Source organism: Bacillus rossius, chromosome 17, assembly GCF_032445375.1.
Source record: "Bacillus rossius redtenbacheri isolate Brsri chromosome 17, Brsri_v3, whole genome shotgun sequence".
In the NCBI taxonomy this organism is placed as follows: Eukaryota; Metazoa; Arthropoda; class Insecta; order Phasmatodea; family Bacillidae; genus Bacillus; species Bacillus rossius.
The window spans coordinates 38799307-38822998 of NC_086344.1; the positions used below are offsets into that span (position 1 = coordinate 38799307).

General features: G+C 41.9%; 1 protein-coding gene across 1 annotated transcript in view; it reads right to left on the reverse strand.

Moving 5' to 3' along the window:
- Positions 1 to 23692, reverse strand: part of LOC134540659 (cell adhesion molecule Dscam2-like) — a 149076-nt gene that overhangs the window by 53359 nt on the left and 72025 nt on the right. Inside the window, 7 exon segments of the mRNA XM_063383532.1 lie at positions 2239 to 2358; positions 4713 to 4997; positions 5950 to 6234; positions 13859 to 14020; positions 15796 to 15906; positions 16510 to 16661; positions 19245 to 19389. Of these exon segments, the coding sequence (XP_063239602.1) occupies positions 2239 to 2358; positions 4713 to 4997; positions 5950 to 6234; positions 13859 to 14020; positions 15796 to 15906; positions 16510 to 16661; positions 19245 to 19389 (1260 nt within the window).

The following is a 23692-nucleotide window of genomic DNA, read 5'->3' on the forward strand; positions in this document are numbered from 1 at the left end:
TTACAAAAAAATACAGCACATATGTAAATATGTATTTTATTACAAGTGAGCAAATGTGAACTCTACTGACGAGTGTATTGTGTGCAGCATACAGTAAAACGCCACAGGCCTTCTCGGAACTCACTCAGTAGGCTGGCATGCGTTGCTATTGTTGTCTCTGTCGCACTTTGTTTCTAGTCGTATGGTTGAGCACTTTTATGTTTACATTACTGAAATGTATTGCATGTTAATTATTCAGTAAAATACTAAAATTTTAGCATCATTAAATTTTTTTTACTGTTAATTGTAACTTTTACTGTACATAAATGTTTAGATTTTTAAGTTGAAATTAATGTTTCCTTTTTTGTTTCCCATCTTCGGCTCTTTTGAGGATTATCCGCGATTTTCACTATCCGCGGTGGCCCTGCCACTAATTCCGCGGATAATCGGGAGTGTACTGTACTTACTTGTGAAGGTACTTTTTTCTGAACCGCTATGAATTTTTTATTTTTATTTTTACTTATTTTGGTATTCCTGGCTCAATGACAGCCCGTGACACGGACGAAGCTGCAGGATTGCGGCCGTGAAACCAAAATAGTAATAATAAAAAAGTTACATTTGTCAACAGTCCAGAGAAAAGTACCTTCATTAGCGACTACTGCAATCAAAGATAAACTGATCGCACACATAGCAAATATACGCCCCTGATTGAGTGTTTCTCTCTTTGAGAAATATAATTAATTCCTTCTAAAAACTTACTCAAACAGATGTAATATACTAGTACAAATTACACATAAAGAAAATACCTAGTGATAATTTAATGTTGTATGGGAAGTAATTTTATGTGTAAAAAAGCAATTATGTTTCAATAACTTTAAAAATCACACAACATTTATATTTGTTATGTAACAAATACTATTGTGATTTAAATTTATACATGTTTAAAAAATTTCAAAATGCACAAATAAGATTAAATTAAGATATTCCATCCAGAACTGTGAACCACTATTAAATTTCAAAATGAGATAAAAAAAAAGCAAAATCTGAAATAGATCAGACCAAAAATAAACTTTGAGAGTGAAACATGATTCAAAAACAATTTTGGTGTTATCTGTCTAAATATATTTGATGGAGAAAATTGGAAGCCATTTTCCATCCTATACTACCCCTCCAACTATATTGTAAAATATATTGGAGACAAATATTTGACAGAGTGTCATGGTATTAAGGCCCCCGCCTACCCGGGCACACACACGGTGTGCAGAGCTTCAAAAACAACGCAATTTCAGAACTACTTCAGATATCCGAGAGGGGTCTGCTTACTAAAACCATTTAAATTTGCTGAGGGCCAATAAGCAGTTTTGTTTCTGGATTAAGTTTATAAACTGTACTTTTATAAGAGTTAAATTTTCTGAAAGGCATGTTTTCAGAGCAATTTTTAAGGTATAAAACAACTCGAAAGCAACTTTATCTTCATTATTCTGCATATAATTACGATCACCGCTCAAATCTTACAGTTGTCCTATGCACGCCAGTTCAGAGCCTTACGCTTCGAGGGGATATTGCGCTAGAAGCCCCAGCGAGCGTAGTCCTTATTGCACCGCTTTGCTGACACAGATATAACCCTGAAGAGGCGGGCCCCTTAAAGGAGAAAAATTTCTGAAAAAAAAAAAAAAAAATTGTTGTCTGTAAAGTCGTTTTACGGACGATAGTTTAACGTGACAACGTCATAGCTAATAATCATTTTTATTGAATTATCACTATTTTGAATGGATACAATGAAGGAGTGAAATGAAATCTACAATTTAATTGATAGATTTACTTTTATTTGCACTTATTAATTCAAATATGTTTATTACTTTAACGAACAGATTATTTTAACTATAACTTTTATACATGTTTGCTATTTAACATCTTCCAATCTGTGTCATTCTCTTAAGGATAGGACGATGATAGGAAAAAAGTAGGAAACGAACGGGAGTGTTTCAAGTTTTAATGTGCCTCGAAAAAGTCAAAAATCGATGGGTTGTTCCGATCGAGCGGAAGAGAGGCAGATGCGGCGCAAGCGTACACTGAGCGTAACGGGACACAGCGTAACGGGACACTTTTTTTCGTGCGTGCAGCGCGGCGTTCATCGATCTATCAGACGTTGTCACGTCAAAAAAAAAATATGGTTATATTTTGCCAAAGGAAATGTATCAGAACGGGTGGGTTTCCCCCACGTGCGTGCGGGCGAGATATCGAGGACTCTGTGCGCACCTGTGGCCTTCTTCCAGGTGACGGTGGGCTGCGGCACGCCCTGCGCCTGGCAGTGCAGCATGGCGTGTCTGTTCCTCTCCACGCTGACGTTTGAGGGCTCCACCACCCACTGGGGCGGGACTGCGCACAACACACCCCGCTGTAGTCCCGTCTGTGCTCCCGCGTCTTCCAGCCGTGTCATCACTGTTCAACTCAGTCAGCAGAACTCAAGATTAAATATATTTATTCTGGTAATATCATGAATAGCAACAATGGATATGTAAACAAATATTTTACTCAGGGTACTTTGGAAATTTAAAAGAAAAATAAAGAAGGTACACTACCGTACTTGGAGATAAAAAAATGCTGCAAAAAGCTCGTTAAGAATAACTGTGAGGGTTGTACGACTAGGTATTACAGTAGCCTACTAACTTTTTACCCTGGACGAGGTTAAGTACGATACCTGAGGAAATACAAAGGAACTCTAGTATTACACACACACGTAAGAAATGATAGCGAGATAGATATGCATGCCATTCCAAAAAAGAGACACGAAAACAAACGAACCAACGACAACTAACTGGTGCAGATTGTTACCTTGTGAGACAAACCTCAGGTTTCCAGTCATCGACGCATTCCCAGTGCCAAAGCAACAGAAAGTAAACACACGGATTGTCCGGAGCCCGATCTTAGGTGCGCAGGTTTCCTGAGCGGCGTGGAGTGACACTTCGGTTTACTTTACGATTCAGAACTGAGAATTAAGAATTAGGAACTAGTCGTGTGCTTGAACTATGACTAGACTAGAGACAAGATGTTATGGTTTTTTTTATTAACCTGTTTATTAAAAAAAGCTAGCGCATTACTGAAAAATATGACACTTAAATGTTCCATGACACTAATTTCTCCAAAACTGTGTCACTTTGACTGATACATGATGCACGTTTATAATGTAGCCTAATGATTTGTAATAAGCATATATAACTATTCTAAACAAATACAATAAACGTGTTAAGAATTTTTGTGTTTGAAAAAATGTTCTAACCTCAATGTGAAAAAAAAAGAGTAAAAAATAACAGTTGCAAGATTAATTTCGAATTATTTTTTGTATTTAATATTATACAAACGTCATGCTATATGAATTACTTTCGTTGAATTTAATCAAACAACGCGAAGCATTTACTATGGTATGTTGAGGGGCTGTGCCAAAGAAACGTTAATGTAAAATAATTTAAGTACCGTAGATAGGGGTATCTTTGCACCACTTTTTGGCATTTCCACAAAATAATTCCAAACATATAAACTCCAGATGCAAGGAAAAATCAACGAGCGTACTTCCTCAGAAGTATAATAAGTACATGGGTTAAAGTTTTTTTTTATTTTAATAAAAAACAGTTAAAAAAAAATTATGAAAACGGTGCAAAGTAACACAGAAAGTGGGCCAACATTGCACCAGGGACACTTTTCCGTTATAATTGCATACATTTACCAAATTGGTGCAAAGGAGAACAGCTCTACTTTATATAATTAGGTACCTAAAAATCTGTAGTCAAAAATTATACAAATAAATTTTAGAGCTTTGTGGTTTTTCATCTAAGATCAAAGCCCTTCTATGCATGGATTGAAAATTGTTAGTGAAATGACGACTTAAATACATTATATGCAGACCGGCAGCTTTGCTTGTGTTAGGTGCTGGCTCCTGGTGAAAGTGAGAGTACAATAATTCCTTGATCAACTGGACGGCTAAATTCAAGCCGTGTTCCAACTGGTTTGGCACTTGGTAATTTAGTTGGTATTTCACTCGTGTTTACTGGTCTTACAGTGGGAATGCTACCATCTCGCACAGGTTTTCAGAGAGTACCTACAAATATAAACACGAGTCAAGTACAATTGTATGGTGATTATAAAATTTCAACACCGGTAGCTACTTCATTAGTATATCATTATTTCTAGACACTGCTTCGTAGTAAAATTACCTAATGTTGTTAAATTTTGTTTTAATTTACGTACATAATAGAAACTTTATGTTATATTATTGTACTTGACCACGACAAAGATGAATGTTTATTTACACTAATAGCTAGGGAATGGAAAAATTCGCGAGTTCAGCGACCTTCAGGATGGACTCCACGATCATCTGCCTACTTGCGCAAACGGCGCCTGTTCACTGGGTGCTGAATTTCGAGGTGTCTCAAGGGGGTAACTTGTGATTGGATACTATATTGACTGATGGTCTTTATATGGCCGAGAGTCCTACATATTAACAGTGAAACCAATAGCAGAAGCAGCACAACGGTATATAATTATTTGGAATTTTAGCGTATCACGAAATGAACCCCGCTCTACTAACACCAGCACCGGGGTGTCCGGAAGCGGAGACCTGCGCGCCCGAGGGTCGGGCCCCGCCTGGATGCAGCGCACGCGGGGACGGCTACAGAAGAGAGTGCGGGAACCAGGAAGAGGGGGGCGGGAGGATGCGAGAGTGAGAGAGCTGTTACCTTTGACCTGCAGCTTGGCCGTGTACCTGACCTCGGCCGCCGCGTTGGCGGCCACGCACGTGTAGTCGCCCGAGTGGGCGCGAGCAAGGCTAGAAATGCTGAGAAGGCTAGAAAAGGGATCGAGCGCCGACACGTTCACCCCGGGCTGCGGAGCGAGCGCGACGCCGTCCCTCAGCCAAGAGATGGCGAGCGGGGCGTCCCCCTGACTCACCCCGCACACCGTCCGGGTGCGCATGCCCTCGGAAAGCCCGTCTTGGAAGGAAAAAGGCTCAATGATAGGAGGAACTGGAAGAATTAGAAAGAGAGCGTAAAAAAACACGAGAGCAAGAGAGAAAAAAAAAGAGAAATGTACATGAAAAAGAGAGAAAGATAAAAAAGTAAATGTAGTTAGTTCGCGGTTCGAATGAACATCTCTGAAAGCCATTTTCTTTTCTGGTCATCACATGACCACTCGCAGTGACTCAAAACTGCTAAAAAATAGTAACGAGAGAAACATTATTTTTAGAAACATGAAAAAAAGAATATAATGCATTTTCAGTGGCTAGAAATTAAGACTATGCTTTCAAGTAAGTCAATAAGACACGAAACTATGAAAAACAGTTAAACCTCGATTTTGCAATTTGTATTCACGATTTTTGTATAAACCAACACAATTGCTATAAATATTTACCTTGAGGATTGGCCTCACACGCTATGCTAAATTCTTAACTTTCTCATCATTAAGAACCATTATTTAAGGGCTATTTCCGACATTTTTAACACGAAACCTCCCTGTTATTTGTTATTATTTCACTAATATTTCAACAAACATTCCCCAAGATTAATTTAATGAGTGTAAAAAGGTTGTGCAAGTTAACGCAATTATTATCACTAAGGTACACTTGGTCAGCATCTGTTAAAATCTTAGTCACAACACAACAAAGACAATAGAGGTATAGTGTTAACATCTCAGAAATAGCCTTAAAATAATAATATTAAAATGAGAAAATAAAAGCATGGCAGGTGAGAGATTGAGCCTTAATATTTGCTTTTTATCAAGCAAGGGGAAAAAACTACTCGATTATGTGAAACTAACAGATTTCCACTGTAGTTTGGTAGCAAGCAACTGTGTTGTGCGACTATGAAAATGAAACGCTCGCATCCCGACCCGGCGGGCGTGCTTCAGAGACGTCGAGGCGAAGCGTGAACGCACCACACCCATGTCGAGAGACGGAGCTGCGTGGCCTCAGGGCTTTACCGTTGACCGTGAGCAGCTGCGAGCGGGACACCTCCGCCGCGAGGTTGCGCGCTACGCACGAGTAGTTGCCGTTGTGATCGGGAGACAAACTTTCAATCAAGAGAATGCTATTGAAGGGGTCCACTTGCGAGATGGACACCCGGCGCGACTGCTCCAGCGGCCGGCCGTCCTTGAGCCACGAGATGGTGAGCGGCACGTCGCCCCGCGTCACCGAGCACGTGAGGCTGGCGCGCTCCCCCACGTGCTGCGCTCTGTCAGAGGTAAACGGGCTAAGTTTGGGGGGAACTGCAAGGAAACAAGAACAAAGCCGTGTGCTCAAGGATGTTCAAGGCCGGGGTTCCCGGGACCGCTCCGTCTCCCCCACGTGCTGCGCTCTGTCAGAGGTAAACGGGCTAAGTTTGGGGGAACTGCAAGGAAACAAGAACAAAGCCGTCCGCTCCAGGGTGTTCCGGCCGGGGTTCCCCGATACCGCTCCGTCTCCCCCACGTGCTGCGCTCTGTCAGAGGTAAACGGGCTAAGTTTGGGGGAACTGCAAGGAAACAAGAACAAAGCCGTCCGCTCCAGGGTGTTCCGGCCGGGGTTCCCCGATACCGCTCCGTCTCCCCCACGTGCTGCGCTCTGTCAGAGGTAAACGGGCTAAGTTTGGGGGAACTGCAAGGAAACAAGAACAAAGCCGTCCGCTCCAGGGTGTTCCGGCCGGGGTTCCCCGATACCGCTCCGTCTCCCCCACGTGCTGCGCTCTGTCAGAGGTAAACGGGCTAAGTTTGGGGGAACTGCAAGGAAACAAGAACAAAGCCGTCCGCTCCAGGGTGTTCCGGCCGGGGTTCCCCGATACCGCTCCGTCTCCCCCACGTGCTGCGCTCTGTCAGAGGTAAACGGGCTAAGTTTGGGGGGAACTGCAAGGAAACAAGAACAAAGCCGTCCGCTCCAGGGTGTTCCGGCCGGGGTTCCCCGATACCGCTCCGTCTCCCCCACGTGCTGCGCTCTGTCAGAGGTAAACGGGCTAAGTTTGGGGGGAACTGCAAGGAAACAAGAACAAAGCCGTCCGCTCAAGGGTGTTCCGGCTGGGGTTCCCCGGGACCGCTCCATCTCCGCCATGCCGCTCTTCCCTCGCGACCCTGCAATTACATAGCTCTATCGCACAAACATGCCACGACATTCCTGCTTCTTGTCGAGTCATCTTTTTAATTTTCAATGAGGATATCACTGTTTCATGTTAATAAGTTTTTCAGTTACATAAATTAGAAATTTTAAAAGTAAGACATGTAATACATATAACATCTATACTAATAATAAAGGGCGTCGCCAGGGGGGTGGGGCCTAGAGATTAAAAAAAATGTAGCCAAATGCATAAAAATACATACTTTTCCCACAACTTGCCCCCCCCCCCCCTCCCCAGGCCATTGGCGGGCGACGCCCTTGCTAATAATAAAACTGTTTGAGGCAAAATGTTTGTAAAATAGATTTGATGTTTGATGGTTGGAGGGGGGGGGGGGGGACCTTTTGGAAATGGCTACCAAAAATTAGTTTTGAATATTTTTTTTTGTTTGTTCTGTCATAAAAAAAAATAAACTACTGGATGGTTTCTGAAAAAAAAAATACCTCCTCTTATTAGGCAGCAAGGTCATGGGATGCGAGTTAAGGATTGTGTGTTTTTTCCAATTTTTTTCAAAATTAAGCTTTGAAGGGCTGACAATGGTATGTCAAGATTTATCATAAAACATTATATCTCTAAAGCAAATCAATTGGAAGGTAACAAACTGAACAAAAATGACATATTTAATGAGTTTCCTTGCACATTTGTTTTATTTCTCCTTGATGTCCAACTGCAAAGTTACGAAAGGGAGTACCCAAGTACGATTTTACGGTGAACAATCAATCTCCAAACAAAATTATACAAAGTTTATTAAATTAAACACAAATAAATTAAATAATTAGTTACAATCGGTGATTTTACCACTTTCCGAAATTCTATCCCAAGGTAGTGAAACAGGGGTAAGTTAGTTATTAAAGTAATTAATCATATATCCAAGAAAAATAAGTGAGTTGAAAAACGTAACAAGAATCACCTAGATTATATGATTTCATGGCTTGTTTTTTGATATTTTGCAATAATAAATCATAATGAGGGTGAAAAGTTAGTTAGTTTTGTTTTATTATAAAAATCATATCTCTGAAGCTAATCAAGCGGGAAGTATACAATTTGGTATGAGTTATAAACTTAAAAATTTACCATTTTTTCTTCAATGTTCTGAAATCCTACTCCTAAAAGGTTAAAGTTTGTTAATATGGTTTTAACATTAAAATTCATATCTACTGATTAAAAAAACTTAATCTTCAATATTATAAATAATCAATAAGTATTACTAAAACTGCCTTCTCTTATTTATCATTTTTCAAAAATATCACCAGTTAATTTATTGAGCTGAATTTAGCTCTACCCGCCGGCTCTAGTCGGCCGCCCAGAACAGAGAGCTTGGGACAACAACAGCCTAAGTCATTCTACTCAACTACGGCAATTTCCAAACGAGTTTATATATTTTTACAAAAAAATGTGCAAACATAACGATAGAGCAGTTACATAGCGTCCTTCATACATGTGTGTACTATCAAACACAATTAATTCAGAGTGCCAACCATCGTACATGTTTAACCAGGAGCTCTAAAATCCTCGAATGTTTGATTTTCGGACGCTATGTACCTGCTTTATTGGAGAAAGTTAGCAAAGTGGGTTTAAAACAACGAGTCTTGTTACAGAGACCATGAAAAACACACATTCGAGGCTATTAAAACCCCTGGTTAAACCTGTGCGATGGTTCGCATTCTAAATTTATTTTTTCTCGATAGTACACACATGTATGGACGCTATTTACCTGCTACATATATTAGAGAAAGTTATCAAAGGGGTTTTAAAAAATAAAGTTTTTTTTTTGACAGATACCATGAAAATCACACATTTGAGGATATTAGATCCTCTGGTGCAACCTAGTTTTAATATGTATTGATAGTACACACAGGTATGAAGGTTACTTTGTAACTGCTCTATCAGTCTCTTTGCACATTTTGTTGTAAAAATATAAAAACTCGGTTAGAAAATGCCATATTTGCGAGGAATGGCTTAGGCTGTTGTTATCCCAAGCTCTCTGTCCCGGGCTGCCGGATAGAGTCGGCGGATAGAGCTAACTTCAGCCTAGTCTTAAGTTATAACAGTGTTTAGTACATTTGGAAAGACAAATTTAAATTTAATATAAATGTATAGTTATTTTAAGTATTTTTTAATTTACACCTGCAGAATTAAAAAAAAAGAATGAGCTTGGTTTTTATACGGCTTACGGATATGATTACATTTACTACATATGTTCTCATTTTCACATAGCCATTCCTACTGGAAAATGGGCGAGGGGTGAACATTTTGGGATTTTTTTTATTAATACTAAGCATAACTACCGTGTTTTATCTCATAATCGTCACATATTTTATACTAAAATCAAGTTTGAAAAGTACGAAAGCGATATTCAATCGGAAACCTAAGTGTTTTGTTAGGCAAAGTCATTCATAAAAACAAAATCCATTCATGGAAAGTACATTTATCTAAATTGTAAAAAATACAAAAGCATGCAAAACAATTTAAATTCGTAAGTTATGCAACAAAAACCTTTCTTCAACTTTAAATAGAAAAAAAAAAACTTGTGACCTGAATGCAAACCTATACCTTTGAATATATATACTGTATAGAAGTCGCCAGCCCAGGTTAAAATTTCTAATACGGTTTTGAGGTAGTTGGTTAATTCACCGCTGCAATCGCCACCATCGCTAGGGCATCGACTTGTGGTGGTCCCTAGCGGACAAGTGTCGAACTCTTCAAACACCCCTTCCCCCTTCCCCCTTCTCGCTGAACGACCTTGAGCTGCAGTGAATGATGGGTGGGGGGTGCGGGGGAATGACAGCGGGCGACAGAGCTGCGCTCTAACGTGTAAATAACAACTAAGACGATACAGGGCGTTACGGCAGCGCACTGCAGCGGTGAAGTTCCCAAGCTGCTCATCATACGCTTTTGAAAAACGTAGAGTAAATCCTATCCACTCGCGACTTCTATACATTATATATATTCAAAGCCTATACTACGAGTAACTGTCGTCGTAGTACACTTTCCACAAAAGAGAGCGGACTAAAACCTTAGTTAGCTCTGCTCTTGACAGAGAGCGCGCGTTGCATGCAATCGGCAAGATATCGATATTCGACTACCTGCGCGCGCTCTATACGGGAAGCAACATAACCAAACATGATGATGCCGACTAGCGCTGGCTACATTTTTATAAACGCTACACCGCGGCGAGTCAAGAGAACAGATAAAGGTTATAATATTTACAAACGTATTTAAAAGAAAAATTACACAACAGACAACTTCGTATTTCCGTTAATTAAATAAGTAAGTGGTAATGTCCGAATAATAATTAGATTTCTACTTTAAAATTCATCGTTTATACGGAAAAAAATAACGACACATAGTGGTACCAAAAACATCATGCAACGTTTATGCACGAGGATTTTTATCCAAATTATGACGCCCTAAAATGTCGGTGCGACGATTATGCTATAAAACACGGTACTTATCAACTAATACGTAGAATAAGAAATGTGATACCTGTATCCTACATTTAAAATAAAATTGTGATTGTTTCAAAAATTTTAAAATAATGTAGGTAAAAATATTTAATTATGCTGAGCTTAGATAGATTTGACCACAATAAATTAAAGCCTAAGAGTAAACTAAGTCATAGACTTAAATAAAATTAAATAATCACATGTTACACAATGAAAAGTGTGATTAAATGTAGATTAAATATATTTTCGAGTACATTGAAACGAGAGTTATATAATGGGGTACTTAATCTTATACACTAAAAAAAAGCACTGACTTTTCACCAAAATTTGAGTAAATACACTGATTATTTTATTAATTTATGGTAAGAATTAGTTTATACATAAGTTACTTAAACAAAGTTTATAATAACAAATTTTTTTACTAATAATACTGTACAAATAAAACATAAAAGATAAAGATAAGAAATGAACACTAGTTGGAAAACTAATAGTTCTTTATTTTCGTCAGGTATCCTGACGAGTGATGACCTACTAACGGGTATTACCCACGTTGCACTGCGAAGGGCCCTAGCCCTGTCAGGCATAGAAGACACTACACAATGAACGTACTCCACCAGCGCAGCATCCCATTCTTCACGAAGAACAATTTTAAGCTGATTTAAGTCATTAGGAGGGGGATGACGATATCTAACATGTCTCGTTAAAATTATCCCACGAATGCTCTGTCGGACACATATTGTAGTTTCCACGCGCTCCAAGTATCCAGTGACAATTGTTACGGTATGCAGGCATGCATTTTTAAATTTTGAACTTGTAGCATGGCCACCGACAGTCATCAGACTTGAATGGTGCATCAAAATGAATTTGTTCACCGACAAATGGAGCCAATGGGATGACAGCCGCCCTGGAGCACTTCATCAGTTTATTTATGGGCAGTCAGGGCCCCATTATCAATGGCAGTCATAACTGATTGCTAGAGACCGGAAAAATTCGCGAGTTTCATTTCGCGATAGGCTAAAATACAAATAGTTATACCGCAATGCAGTCTCTGTTATTGGCTCACAACTCACCTAGATGATTCTGAGCCAATGAGAAACACCCAACCAAAGCTGTGTCGAATCACAGGCTGCTACGTTGGGATGTCTCACAAGACAGCAGCCAATGAGTGGGTAACATTTGACCGAGTGTACGTAGAATAACTATGGAGTTCATCCTACAGGTCATTGAATCCGCGAATTTTTCCGGTCCCTACTGATTGCCTTTGGAAAGGCTGCGACCCGGAGTTCATCGAGCCAACTGCTCCCGTGGCCATCTGCACGTTCTGCGAGTGGCATGGAACGAGATCTGTGAACTCGTCTGTGCCACATCCAACACTTCAGACAGACGCAGCAACTGTGCGAATGTGGCAGGTCCTTTATCATCATCACTCGCGTCACCTTTCACATCTTGAAAACAAAGTCTAGTGCATATCGGGCGAGAGCACAACAATTGAAAGAGAGCTGTAATGATAAACTAGTCAACAGCAGAGCGACGAGCATGAAGTAACCTCTCGGCTGGATTGAGCCCCAAGCCTGCAACTGTACTGGCGGCAGGAGGTAACACCTGGGTTACAGCAGTAAGCGCTTACATGACACGGAACTAGCTCCGCGGCCTGCTAAAACAGACAAGAACTTAACCCCAACTTGAACAAACACTCTAAAATTAAAAATACCCACAGGTCACTCTTGTCATATAACAATTCCACCTTCGGGAAACCACATTGTATTCTTTGAAAATGTCAAAACATGTTATTTTTTTTTTAAGTAGCTTGGCTTCTGGGTTGTAGCCGCATCCTTGGCGAATAATTCACCGACATTTCGGTCGGCATTGCAGTCGCCATGGCGAATGCAATGTCGACCGAAACGGCGGTAAATTATTTACCAAGGACGCGGCTGCAATCCAGAAGCCAAGCTACTTCAGACAATGGCCGTGAAAGCCTGCGAACGTAATTAAGTTATTTTTTAATTTTAGAACCGTTAGATAAAATAGTTGTGGTATTCAACATCTACAATAAAAACCACAATAGCTCAGGAATTGCATAACAAATTTTTTTTCTCCTTCGGAAATTGGACCAAGACCTTTATAGTCTAACTCCATCGTCCGAACACAATCAACAAAAGAAAAATACTATTCGGCACAATCTATATTAGTTTAACTTTTGTCCGCTAAAGCGCAAAAATAATTTAATTGCAAGGGCAGCCGCCATATTGTTAATTGGCCGCCATGCTGAAATTTCTGTAGTTATTAAGTTAGAAATTCTGGAGAAATAATTCCGGAAAATAATAAAATATATTAGGTACTTGTTAAAATGATGAGTGATTAGATTATCTCAGTTTGATCCTTGACTGATGCAAAAATTAAATTTTTCATGGAAGCCTACATATCACAGACGAGAGAGCCACACCCGAAGTTCCCCGAAGTTCATGCTAGCTTTTTTTTTATTTTCCGTACCACAACATATGTATTTAATGGGGATTTAGCTTACTCATACGTCATATGCCGTTCTATCTCATTGTACGAACCGGCGTGGCATTAAATTTTGCGGTCGATTAGGATAGGTCAGCTACATTATAAATACTTTTAAAACATTACGGACGGTTGGTTACATATTAGGTAAGTATAGCCACATTAAAAAAAAAACACTGTAAAATCATTTTATGGTTGCTTAGCAAATAACTTTTTTAATATGTAGCCATCCAGGGCTAGGAAAACGGTCACATGATTTCACAGTATCTTTAATGTAGCTTATCCTAACCAAATCAACCGTCCACAACGTTTTAAAGTATTTATAATGTAGCTAACCTAACCTAACCTTTTACAATGAACAAAAAAAAAAAAAAAAAAAAACCCGAAGATGCACGATCGGTAGGGGCAGGAAATTTTCGCGAAAAAATCTGAACGCCTACTAGACACACGAGTGGTTTCTTCCTTGTGATTGGCGGCCGTCTGCGAGAGAAGTTGTTGCCTTGTTTGCACGAGCCACTAAGGACGAGTTTGCTTCCACACTGAATTAGTGTGATTGGTTGTTGTAACAATCGACATGCACCTCAAAGTAACTCACCCAATCACGAAACACAGACGATGCTACAGTGTTTTAACTTCCAGCTACTCTCGGGAGCTTTACGCGAAATTTTCATGGCCCTAACGATCGGGAGTTTCGGCTCTCTCGTCCGTGGAAAGAAGGCTTCTCGCTGAACGTCAGGCACGGAGGTACACGGAGGTACACAGAGGTACACAGAGGTACACAGAGAGGTACACGGCTCACCGATGACGGCCACCTCGCCGCTGCGCCTCGCGCTGTGGCCCTGCTTGTTGCGGGCGGTGCACGTGTACACGCCGGCGTCTTTGGTCTTCTCCACCTGCGAGACCACCAGGGTCCCGTCCGGGTGCACCTTCTGCCTCAGGTCGTCGGGCAGCTCGCGTCCGCCTGCGCACCACCAGCACACTCGCACCACCACTCCACCACTCCGACACACTCGCACCACCACTCCGACACACTCGCCCCGCCAACCTCCCGTGCCTCACGCGGACTCTCTCACTCACACACTCGCACCACCACACTCGCACCACCACACTCGCACCACCACTTCACCACACTCGCACCACGCCCAGTCCAGCACCGCCGACGATCCGGACTGAGCTGCAAGCCTCCCCCACAAACCACCAGTCCCGCAGTCCAGTTGCCAGGGCAGGGCCGGCGCGTCCATACAGGCGAACCAGGCGACCGCCCAGGGCGCCAAGTAGCTGGGGGCGGCGCAGCACGACACATAACAGCTGATATAATATGTGTAACGATTATTGAAACTAGAAGTAAATGGATTTTTGTAACAGTTTGGAATGTTTATATTGAGATGTAAGTAATTATTTGAAGTCCACGGTGACCTGTTCATGATTTGTAATAAGTAAAAAAGTAAAAAAAAAAAAAACAAACAAACAAAACAAGCCTGCTTACATTTGATTGTTGACGAATTCTTAGGCTTACGTGATGTATTTTGAGGCAAGGAATTTTTTTTTGGGTTGTCCGGGGTTGGGGGGGGGGGGGGGCATTAAGGTTTCTCGCCTAGGGTGCCAATTCACCTTGCACCGGCCCTGCTGCCAGGACACATCACGTGGCCAGAGCAGGGCTGGCTGATTTAAACAACACAACTGTCTAAAACACTGGTTTGAACCACAGATCAAACCAAGTGGTTTATACAGATAGAATATCATATAATTAGAGACCTGCAAAATTCCCGGGTTCAATGACCTCCAGGATAGACTCTACTATAACACTCTACACACTCGGGCAAACGCCATTCTGTCATTGGCTGCTGACCTGTGAGTCGTCTCGACTGGGTGGCCTGTGATTCGACACTTCTATGAGTGAGGGTCTCTAATTGGCCCTCAGTCCTCCAGATTAACAGTGAACCAGTGGTAGAAGCAGCGCCAAGGTATAATTATTTGAATTGTAGCATATCACGAAATGAATCCGCGAATTTTTCCGGTCTCTACGTATAATACAATATAATATAATATCCTAACAACCACAAAAGCTTGGCCTTCAAATTTTCTCGTGATTTACAGGAACAAAAAAATTACACATACTAACCAAGATGATATCATTTAAATGATCTGATCAATCTAGATACTACTGTAAAACTATATATATAAATTAAATAGTTAATTCCTGTGGGAAACACCCATTCCATGGAGAATCCCCCTCCTGTGGGGAAATACCCTTTCTGTGGTTAGGTCCCAGTCAGATGTGCAGATTTGCTGGACTTCAGTTCTTTGATGTTATAACTTTTCTGGTTCAACGTGAGTGGCAGAGGGCGGGATGTTGTATGGCTTTCATGTGAACATGCTGGGAACCAGGGGCGCAACAACTAAATTTCCAAAAGGGGGGTGGGGGGCAATATACCTTTTTATAAAGAATCATCGATCCCCCCTATTGAAGCGGGGGGTCCGGGGGTCCTCCCCCGGGAAAATTCGTATTTCAAGGTGGAAAATGGTGCTATTTAAGCAGTTTTATCGTCTAAAAATTGATTACACAGCATTTTCTTTGCCCCCTGTTTGCCCCCACTTCAATTTTTCAGAAGGGGGGGGGGAAATACCCCTGCCCCCCCTGTTGTTGCGCCCCTGCTGGGAACCAAGATGACAGACGTGATGTAAAAGGAACCAAGGGTTGTTTGTTTTTCCCGCCGGCACTTGAAGGGAACGTACTTCTCTCCCAGCGGATGTCCTCGATGGGGTATCCGGCCACGGGACACTTGAGGCGCAGGGTCTCCCCCGCCACGGCCGTGACCTTGGGGATCAGCCTGATGTAGGGCAGACCTGCGGGGCACAGCAACACACACGCTCCATCTCTCCAGGAGCTGATGACACCACGGGGCGACTGAATTGCTGCCCGTTGGAAGGGCAGCCCTTCAGGATTTTTCTGACAGTGGTTTATTTGTACAGAGACTGGAAGGGCAGCCCATCCAATTTCTGAAAACACGCTCCTTTAAGAGTTTAAATAATCCTGAAAACTTGCCCCTTGGATGGGCAGCCCATCAGGATTTTTCTGACAGTGGTGTTTTTGAAAGGTTGTCTGAATTGTTGCCCCTTGGAAGGGCAGCCCATCAGGATTTTTCTGACAGTGGTGTTTTTGAAAGCTTGTCTGAATTGTTTCCCCTTGGAGGGAGAATGTGAGGCAGGAAGGAAGTACTGAACAGAGGAAGGAAGGAAGGAAGGGAGGAAGGAAGGAACGAAGGAAGGAAGGAAGGACAGAAGGAAGGGAGGAATAAATTAGGGTGAAGGAAGGGAATGAGGGATAAGGAAGGAAAGGATGGAGAATGTGAGGCAGGAAGGAAGCACGGAACAGAGGAAGGAAGGGAGGAAGGAAGGGAAGAACGAAGGAAGGAAGGTTACAAGTAAGGGAGGAAGGGAAGGACTCACCATACACGTTGAGCCTGGCGGAGTGCGCGGCGGCGCCCGCTCTGTTCTCGGCCGAGCAAGTGTACTCCCCTCCGTCCTCCACGGTCACGTGGCTGATGTTCACGTGGCTGATGACGTCACCGTGCACCGTCACGTACTGGCCAATCACGAACCTGCGGCAGGACCACGACTCGTGGGGACAGTCAACTCTCGGATACATTAGCATACATCAGACACATCTGTATTCTGTGAAAACATATTTCTCTCAACAACACTGTTAGGCCAAGTTTATAAACTACTTAAAGAACGTAACAACGCAATAAAGCAAACAACACAAGAATATCACAGTCGTTTATAAGGCACGCAAGTCCCAAGAAAACATCAACCCTATACATATAAATGTTAAACAATAGAAAATAAATTTTTACCCCAGGCTTCTTTTGATAACGAAAAAAAAAAAACTTTACAATTTTTAAAAATCTTATTTACTTTCACTGTGTGAAAGTTTAACAAGTAAACGCACGATGTAAACACACACACATTATGGTATTCTTTGCACACAGCATCTGCATGTTTAAAAGTTTTTGGAACATTTCACTTCAAATATGGACGTCGGAAACGCAAGCCAAAATGCAGATGCTTCCGTTGCATGATTGCGTGTTTCGAAATTTAACTTAGAAGTCTTTAAAATAATTACAAGCATGAAAAATATACGCAAAATGTGTTTTAAACTACATTTCTGGACGCGAATCACACGTAGTCACTGCAACCGCCGCTAGAATTCGCTACGGGAGCAGCTTCGTTGACTATTGAATTATTTGAATAGCAGAATAGTCCCTGCTTTGGACCTGATTTTTGACAAGGAATTTTAATAAAATACTGCCTATCTTGTTAAAAGTCACCAAAGTGTTGATACTGGGTATAAAGATTCCCTTTTTCCCTGTGAACTTTAATTCGCGTAACCCGCCACCATGGTGGTTGAGCAATTCCGTTGCTTGGCTTCCATCACATTCACGGAATTATTCCCACAAAATGCAGAAAACCGAAAGCTAAGATGTAACACAAAAAAATTTTTAAATTGGTGTTCGGGTGTGGCTGTCACAAGTAACGACCCTCGCCCCACTCCTTATTTTTTTTGGAGCCGCTCTTGCTGTGATCTGGACATGTAGGTGGAGAGTATGATCCATCGCAAACATACTTTTGAGTCGAGAAAGTCTACAAAACACTCTTTAACTTCTTAGTACTGTCCCTAATGATAATGGATCTTACCATTATGACAGATAAAAATTGTTATTGTTGTTTCTCTGCCGAGGATGCAGTAGGAGCGTGAAGGGGAAGCGGGGGGGGGGGGACAACAGGAGGCTATTGTTCGCAGGTCAACAATGGGCGTGGCTTCGGGCGCAGGAAGTGGAGCCAGGGAGAGGGGGGAGACTCTGGAAGACACACAGCACTGCAGCTTCTGATAGATCCGGCAACCCTAGTCACAGCAACAAATAATCCCTCCTCTCCTTTTCAAACACAGGTCTTCCGCTCCGAATGTTGATATCGGAATTCTGCACCTCTCAATGAACATAAAACATTTTTTATCTTTCTTTTCGACAACAAGCATTGTTTCAGATATTCTATAGATATTCTGGCTGGAAACTAATAAAATAGAAACATACAAATTCACGTTATTTTCTAGTGTCAGGTTGTGCGTATCAAGACAATGACAGCAGGCTACTGAAACTTTCTCTATTGGTCGCACACAATTAGGTTATATGATTTTAAGGTGTTTATCATTGGCTTGAAGTCCTTCATTGCTCCAAAGACAATAATAATCCAGTTTACAGATATTTGCAGTATTTGATGTTGCTTTAAAATGACACGAATTTTGCATATCTGTACTAATATATATAAATCATTTTTAGAGGTTAGTATAATGATACATGAATATTCCAGTTTGTACATAAACACATACGTGGATTGTCTCTGTAGCTATAATAAAGTTACAATATTATAAGAATAAAGTTTTCTTTAGTATTCTTTTTTGATTAAGTAAAGTGAAAATGAAGTTAAAGCAAAAATATTTGGGGAAAAGGTTTCTGTCAGATTGTAAAATATATAATTTTTGATGTTTTCTTTGTTTGCTGGTAGCTCGAGAATTACCCCATCATTTATCTTCTGTATCAATACTTTTGGTTTTGTTAATACAGCATTTCAATAAAACAGATAATGTCTTTAAATTTATACATTTTCTTTGCAAGTATTTTTTTTCTCGACAGACATGATTGTAAAGGCGTATGTCTATAATCCCTCACTAAATTGTGTAAGCATTTTTTTTTTTTACTTTCGCAGATCTCTGCTTAAGTACTGCTTTCAGGCAACCCACTGATTTATTTACTTTCAATCACATGCAAACAATAATATGTAACATGTCATCCATCATTTTCTGTAACCGATAGTGTATTTAGTCACGCAGATTAAGGACTTGCAACCAATAACAAATTCGCACAACAGAATGTGATCTAGTGTTGTGCCATCGAAGCCGAGGCAGAGTGTGGAAACAGCCAATCACAAACTTATGCACAAAAATGTTGAGTCAGAAAAAAATTAAAATTTTGCAGGTCTATACCGATAATAATAAAAATCCTGGCAGTCCAATGTTCCCAACAGGCTGGCAGCAGCTCAGCCATGTCCACTCACGCAACTGCTGCGAGCCTGCAAGGGTCTCGCCCACACACAAGCTAGATCCATACACCAAGTGTCGGGCGCACCTGCCATTGGTGGGCAGCGGGAAGCCGTCGAGCGTCCACGAGATGTGCGGCGTGGGGTTCCCCGACGCGCTGCACTTGAGCGACACGGCAGGTCCCGGCTGCAGTGTCTGCTCTATGAAGCTGTACAGCAGCACGGGCGGCGCGTCTGCGACAAGCACGCACGGGCCAGCGTTGGTTAGCGCCACGTCCGTGCAACTAGGCCGCCAACATGGCCGCACAAGATGGCCACCAATACGACCCCACAAGATGGCGGAACTATCCAAGATGGCCGCCAAACCGACAGCACAAGATGGTGGAACTATCCAAGATGGCCGCCAACACGACAGCACAAGATGGCGGAACTGTCCAAGATGAGCGCCAACACGACATCACAAGATGGCGGAACTATCCAAGATGGCCGCCAACACGACAGCACAAGATGGCGGAACTATCCAAGATGGCCGCCAACACGACAGCACAAGATGGCGGAACTATCCAAGATGGGTGCCAACATGGCCGCACAAGATGGCGGAATTATCCAAGATGGTCGCCAACATGACAGCACAAGATGGCGGAACTATCCAAGATGGGCGCCAACACGACAGCACAAGATGGCGGAACTATCCAAGATGGCCACCAACATGACAGCACAAGATGGTTGAACTATCCAATATGGGTGCCAACACGACAGCACAAGATGGCGGAACTATCCAAGATTGCCGCCAACATGGCATTCCTTGGGAAAGAATGCACAGATTCATCTTAGTTACATAACTATATGTGGTAAGAGGGACATATATTTTTCCTGTTTTTGATTTCATCTATGGTTTCCAATTTTTATACCAATATTTGTGATGTTAGGGGACTATGTTTCTGAGTTTCTTGCGGTTTGAATTAACAAACAGTTTCATAAGTGTGTCATCGACAGAAAGAAATCGCGCAACTGTGATAACAGAACTCTGACTCTAACGAGAACCGAAAGCTACACGCGGTGCTCTGTCGGCTCACGGAATGCTGTATAAAATCCATACAGCGAGTTACGGCACGGCAATTGGTGGAAGGGATTCGGGGACTGTCCAGCGGCCGGATTCTCCATTTCGCTCTCTCATCACCTCTCTCTCTCTCCCTCCGTCCACATCCCCTATATCCCGCCATCGCCCTCTGTCGCTATCTACATTTCCTGCCCGCTCCTGTTCGCACACTTGCCAACCACCTCTCTTCCCTTCGTTGTTTCATCTCTCTCTCTCTCTCTGCCTCCTTCTTCCCCTACGCCCCCCCTTGCCGATTCTAAAGAGCGAGCTCTCGCGGCTACATAAAAAATGCCTGGGCGAGCGGTACACACACCTCCCAGCGCTCCGAAAGGTCAAAGGGCGGGCAGACCAGGGCCTGGGGGTGGGGGCAGCAGCGCTAATTCGCAGCCCGGGGCGACAGTAAAATTGGCCGGCGATGGATTGTGCGCGCTCGGCGATTGCGCCGGGTTCCAGCGGCCGCTTTGATCTCGTCCCGGGGCTGAGGAGTGGATGGAGGGCGAACCGACATCCACACCCGCGCGACAGCGGCGACTACACAGGCTGCAGGCTGCGGAGCGCGCTGCGGGGTCAACGACCGACCGCCATCTTGGATTCCAGTCACCTTAGTGGTGGCAATACGTCCCTTCTGGGGCCGGTCAATGACCCGACGACCGCTAAACGACCTTGGTCAGTAGTAGTAGGGGGAGCAGAGGAATTCTGGGGCACACAAAGGACGCCGACAAAAAATTAGAGTAGTTGATCACCGTCACCCCCTCTTCTTACAATAATGTTCTACGATTCAAAATAGCCACCTAGATTTAAAAACAAATTTAGCATTTTAAAATATGTAATCTAGGTGTCAAATTTCAGTGGAGGTATCTTATGTCAAGGTGAAGGTCACTGGAATCCAAGATGGAGGTCGGTCATTAACCTGCTCCACACTCCACAGTCTGCAGCTGGGTCCCGTTTTCCCCAGTCCACACTACTCACCGGTCTCATGTATCTACAAACCCAAAACAAATTTTAATGAGTTAAGACATTATCGATGGAGCCAAGCTGATTGCGCTAAGGATTTTAGTACAAAAGTAGACTTGTAGCATATGTTGATGATCGGACAGCACACTATGCTCTTCACTTGCCTTAGACGACCCTGAGATAGTTATATACAAGTTTAAGAGATGGTTGCTCGATCACGTGTATGCCACTAAGAGAGGTTATCTTGCTATGAAGCAATGAGCACTCTAAAAAGATTCAGCAATGTATAAGTATGTTGAGTCTAGCCTGGAGTGAAATGAACCTGCGAAGTAATGGTGGCTCTACCTATAGAATCATTTTTCAGAATAATGGGTGACTTGAAATGGGGCGGAGCCAAGAAGAAGTTAAGTAACATCCGATGGAAGGGCCACTGTCAACTGTGAGACATACAATGTAAACAAACTGTCACTGATAATAAAATAAGCCATGATGAAAGAGTTTTCGTGGACAAAATAATTATTAAATTGAATTCATTCCAAATTAGTTATACATTTAGATTTGTCAAGTACTTGGATAGCAAGGGGCTTAAATAAAATAAAGAGTAAAGTTTTCAAAATGTTCAAATTTCCTAGTATAAGAGCAATGTGTGGATATCAAAATGCTGTAAAGATATGTTTGTGAAAGCCTATTGCTATCCATTGCAAAGATAATGTAGAGGCCAGATTTATTAATTTTAGTGGAGAAGAAAAACACAATGTTTTTTAAAATCCTTCATGCATACTTGCATTAAAGCAGAGCACATTGTTTTGATATACATCTCGTTTATAAATGTTGCAGTGTTTACATATCGATAGAGACCCGAAAAATTCGCGGGTTCAATGACCTCCAGGATAGACTCCAATATTCTGTACACACTCGGGCAAATGCCAACTGTTCATCGGCTGCTGATTTGTGAGTCGTTTCTACTGGGTGGCCTGTGATTCGACACTGCTATGAGTGAGGATCTCTAATTGACCCTCAGTCCTCCAGATTAACAGTGAACCAATGACAGAAGCAGCACTAAGGTATAATTATTTGAATTTTAGCATAACACGAAATGAACCCGCGAATTTTTCAGGTCTCTACACATTCGATGAACAAAATCTGTTACCCACGTTCCCATAATTTTTTATATCACCAATCCGTGATACTGATTAGTCAATTGCTGTGTCACATGTTTATAGGCATGGTATATGTCGAGGATGTGCAGTCTCCAACTGCTCTATTTGAATATTCACTTTACAGTATTTGTAAACCGCAGGAGAGAAAATAAGCGTTACCGTTAGACCTGAAGGGTGTTCTTGTGCACACAAACCTGTGGTGACGCCCACACTGTTGGTTAATTCGTTGCTATCAGAGTTAATTATACCAGCATTTATAAAATAAATGAAGATTAAACAAACAGTAATGGAGTACAGCATTGATATTTTTTAAGTCAGCCGGCAGGTAAATATACAGTGAAGCGGTAACATCTCTGTTTATTAGTAATCACAAATATTGCTATCACCAGGAAAAACCTTTATGAACACAACAAAATTATTTTGAAGTAACCACAAAAAATATTTCCCATGGTGGATGAATAAAAACAAAATATCTTGCGATGTTCACAAATAAGGAATGTTTTGCTTCTGTGCATTAGAGATGTTTTTCTTGTATAAGAGCACCCAGGCATACACATTTGAAATGAAGTGGCTACTAAACCTACACAATAACCTTTAAACTGCTGTCTTATAAATCGATGAATGCCGGCTGCACGCACGAAAAATCATATTCCACCTGAGCCGAGCGTGCAAGAACTGGCCAACCACTGTGCGAGAAAATCTTATATAATATCAAATAGCTTAAGGAGGGATTTTTTAACTAATTGTTTGTGATTATATTAAAAGAATTTATTTAAATTAAATTTGCAGAAACCTTTAAATAATATTTGAAAATTAAAAAGTATGCAATTTTTCATCAATGTTTTCTTATGACTAGAGACCGAAAAAATTCGCGGGTTCACTGACCTGTAGGATGAACTCCATAGTTCTACGTACACTCGGTCAAATGCAACCCACTCATTGGTTGGTGACTTGTGAGATGTCCCATCGTAGCAACCTGTGATTCGATAAAGCTTTGGTTGAGTGTTTCTCATTGGCCCAGAGTCATCCAGGTGAGTTGTGAGCCAATAGCAAAAGCAGCACTGAGGTATCACTAGTTGTATTTTAGCTTATCGCGAAATGAATTCGCGAATTTTTCCGGTCTCTACTTATGATGTTATCACGTAAAATTATCGTACATAAACCGACTTCACATGTAACTAGGTTCACACCTCATAAAATTCATCAATACTCCTCCAGGTATCTGATCCCATTAGGGCGTTATCCCGGTTAGGAGAAAGATAGGTCTTTTACATGCCTGACACTGTTACCAGTTGCAAACATGGGAAACCGGGAAATAGATTCG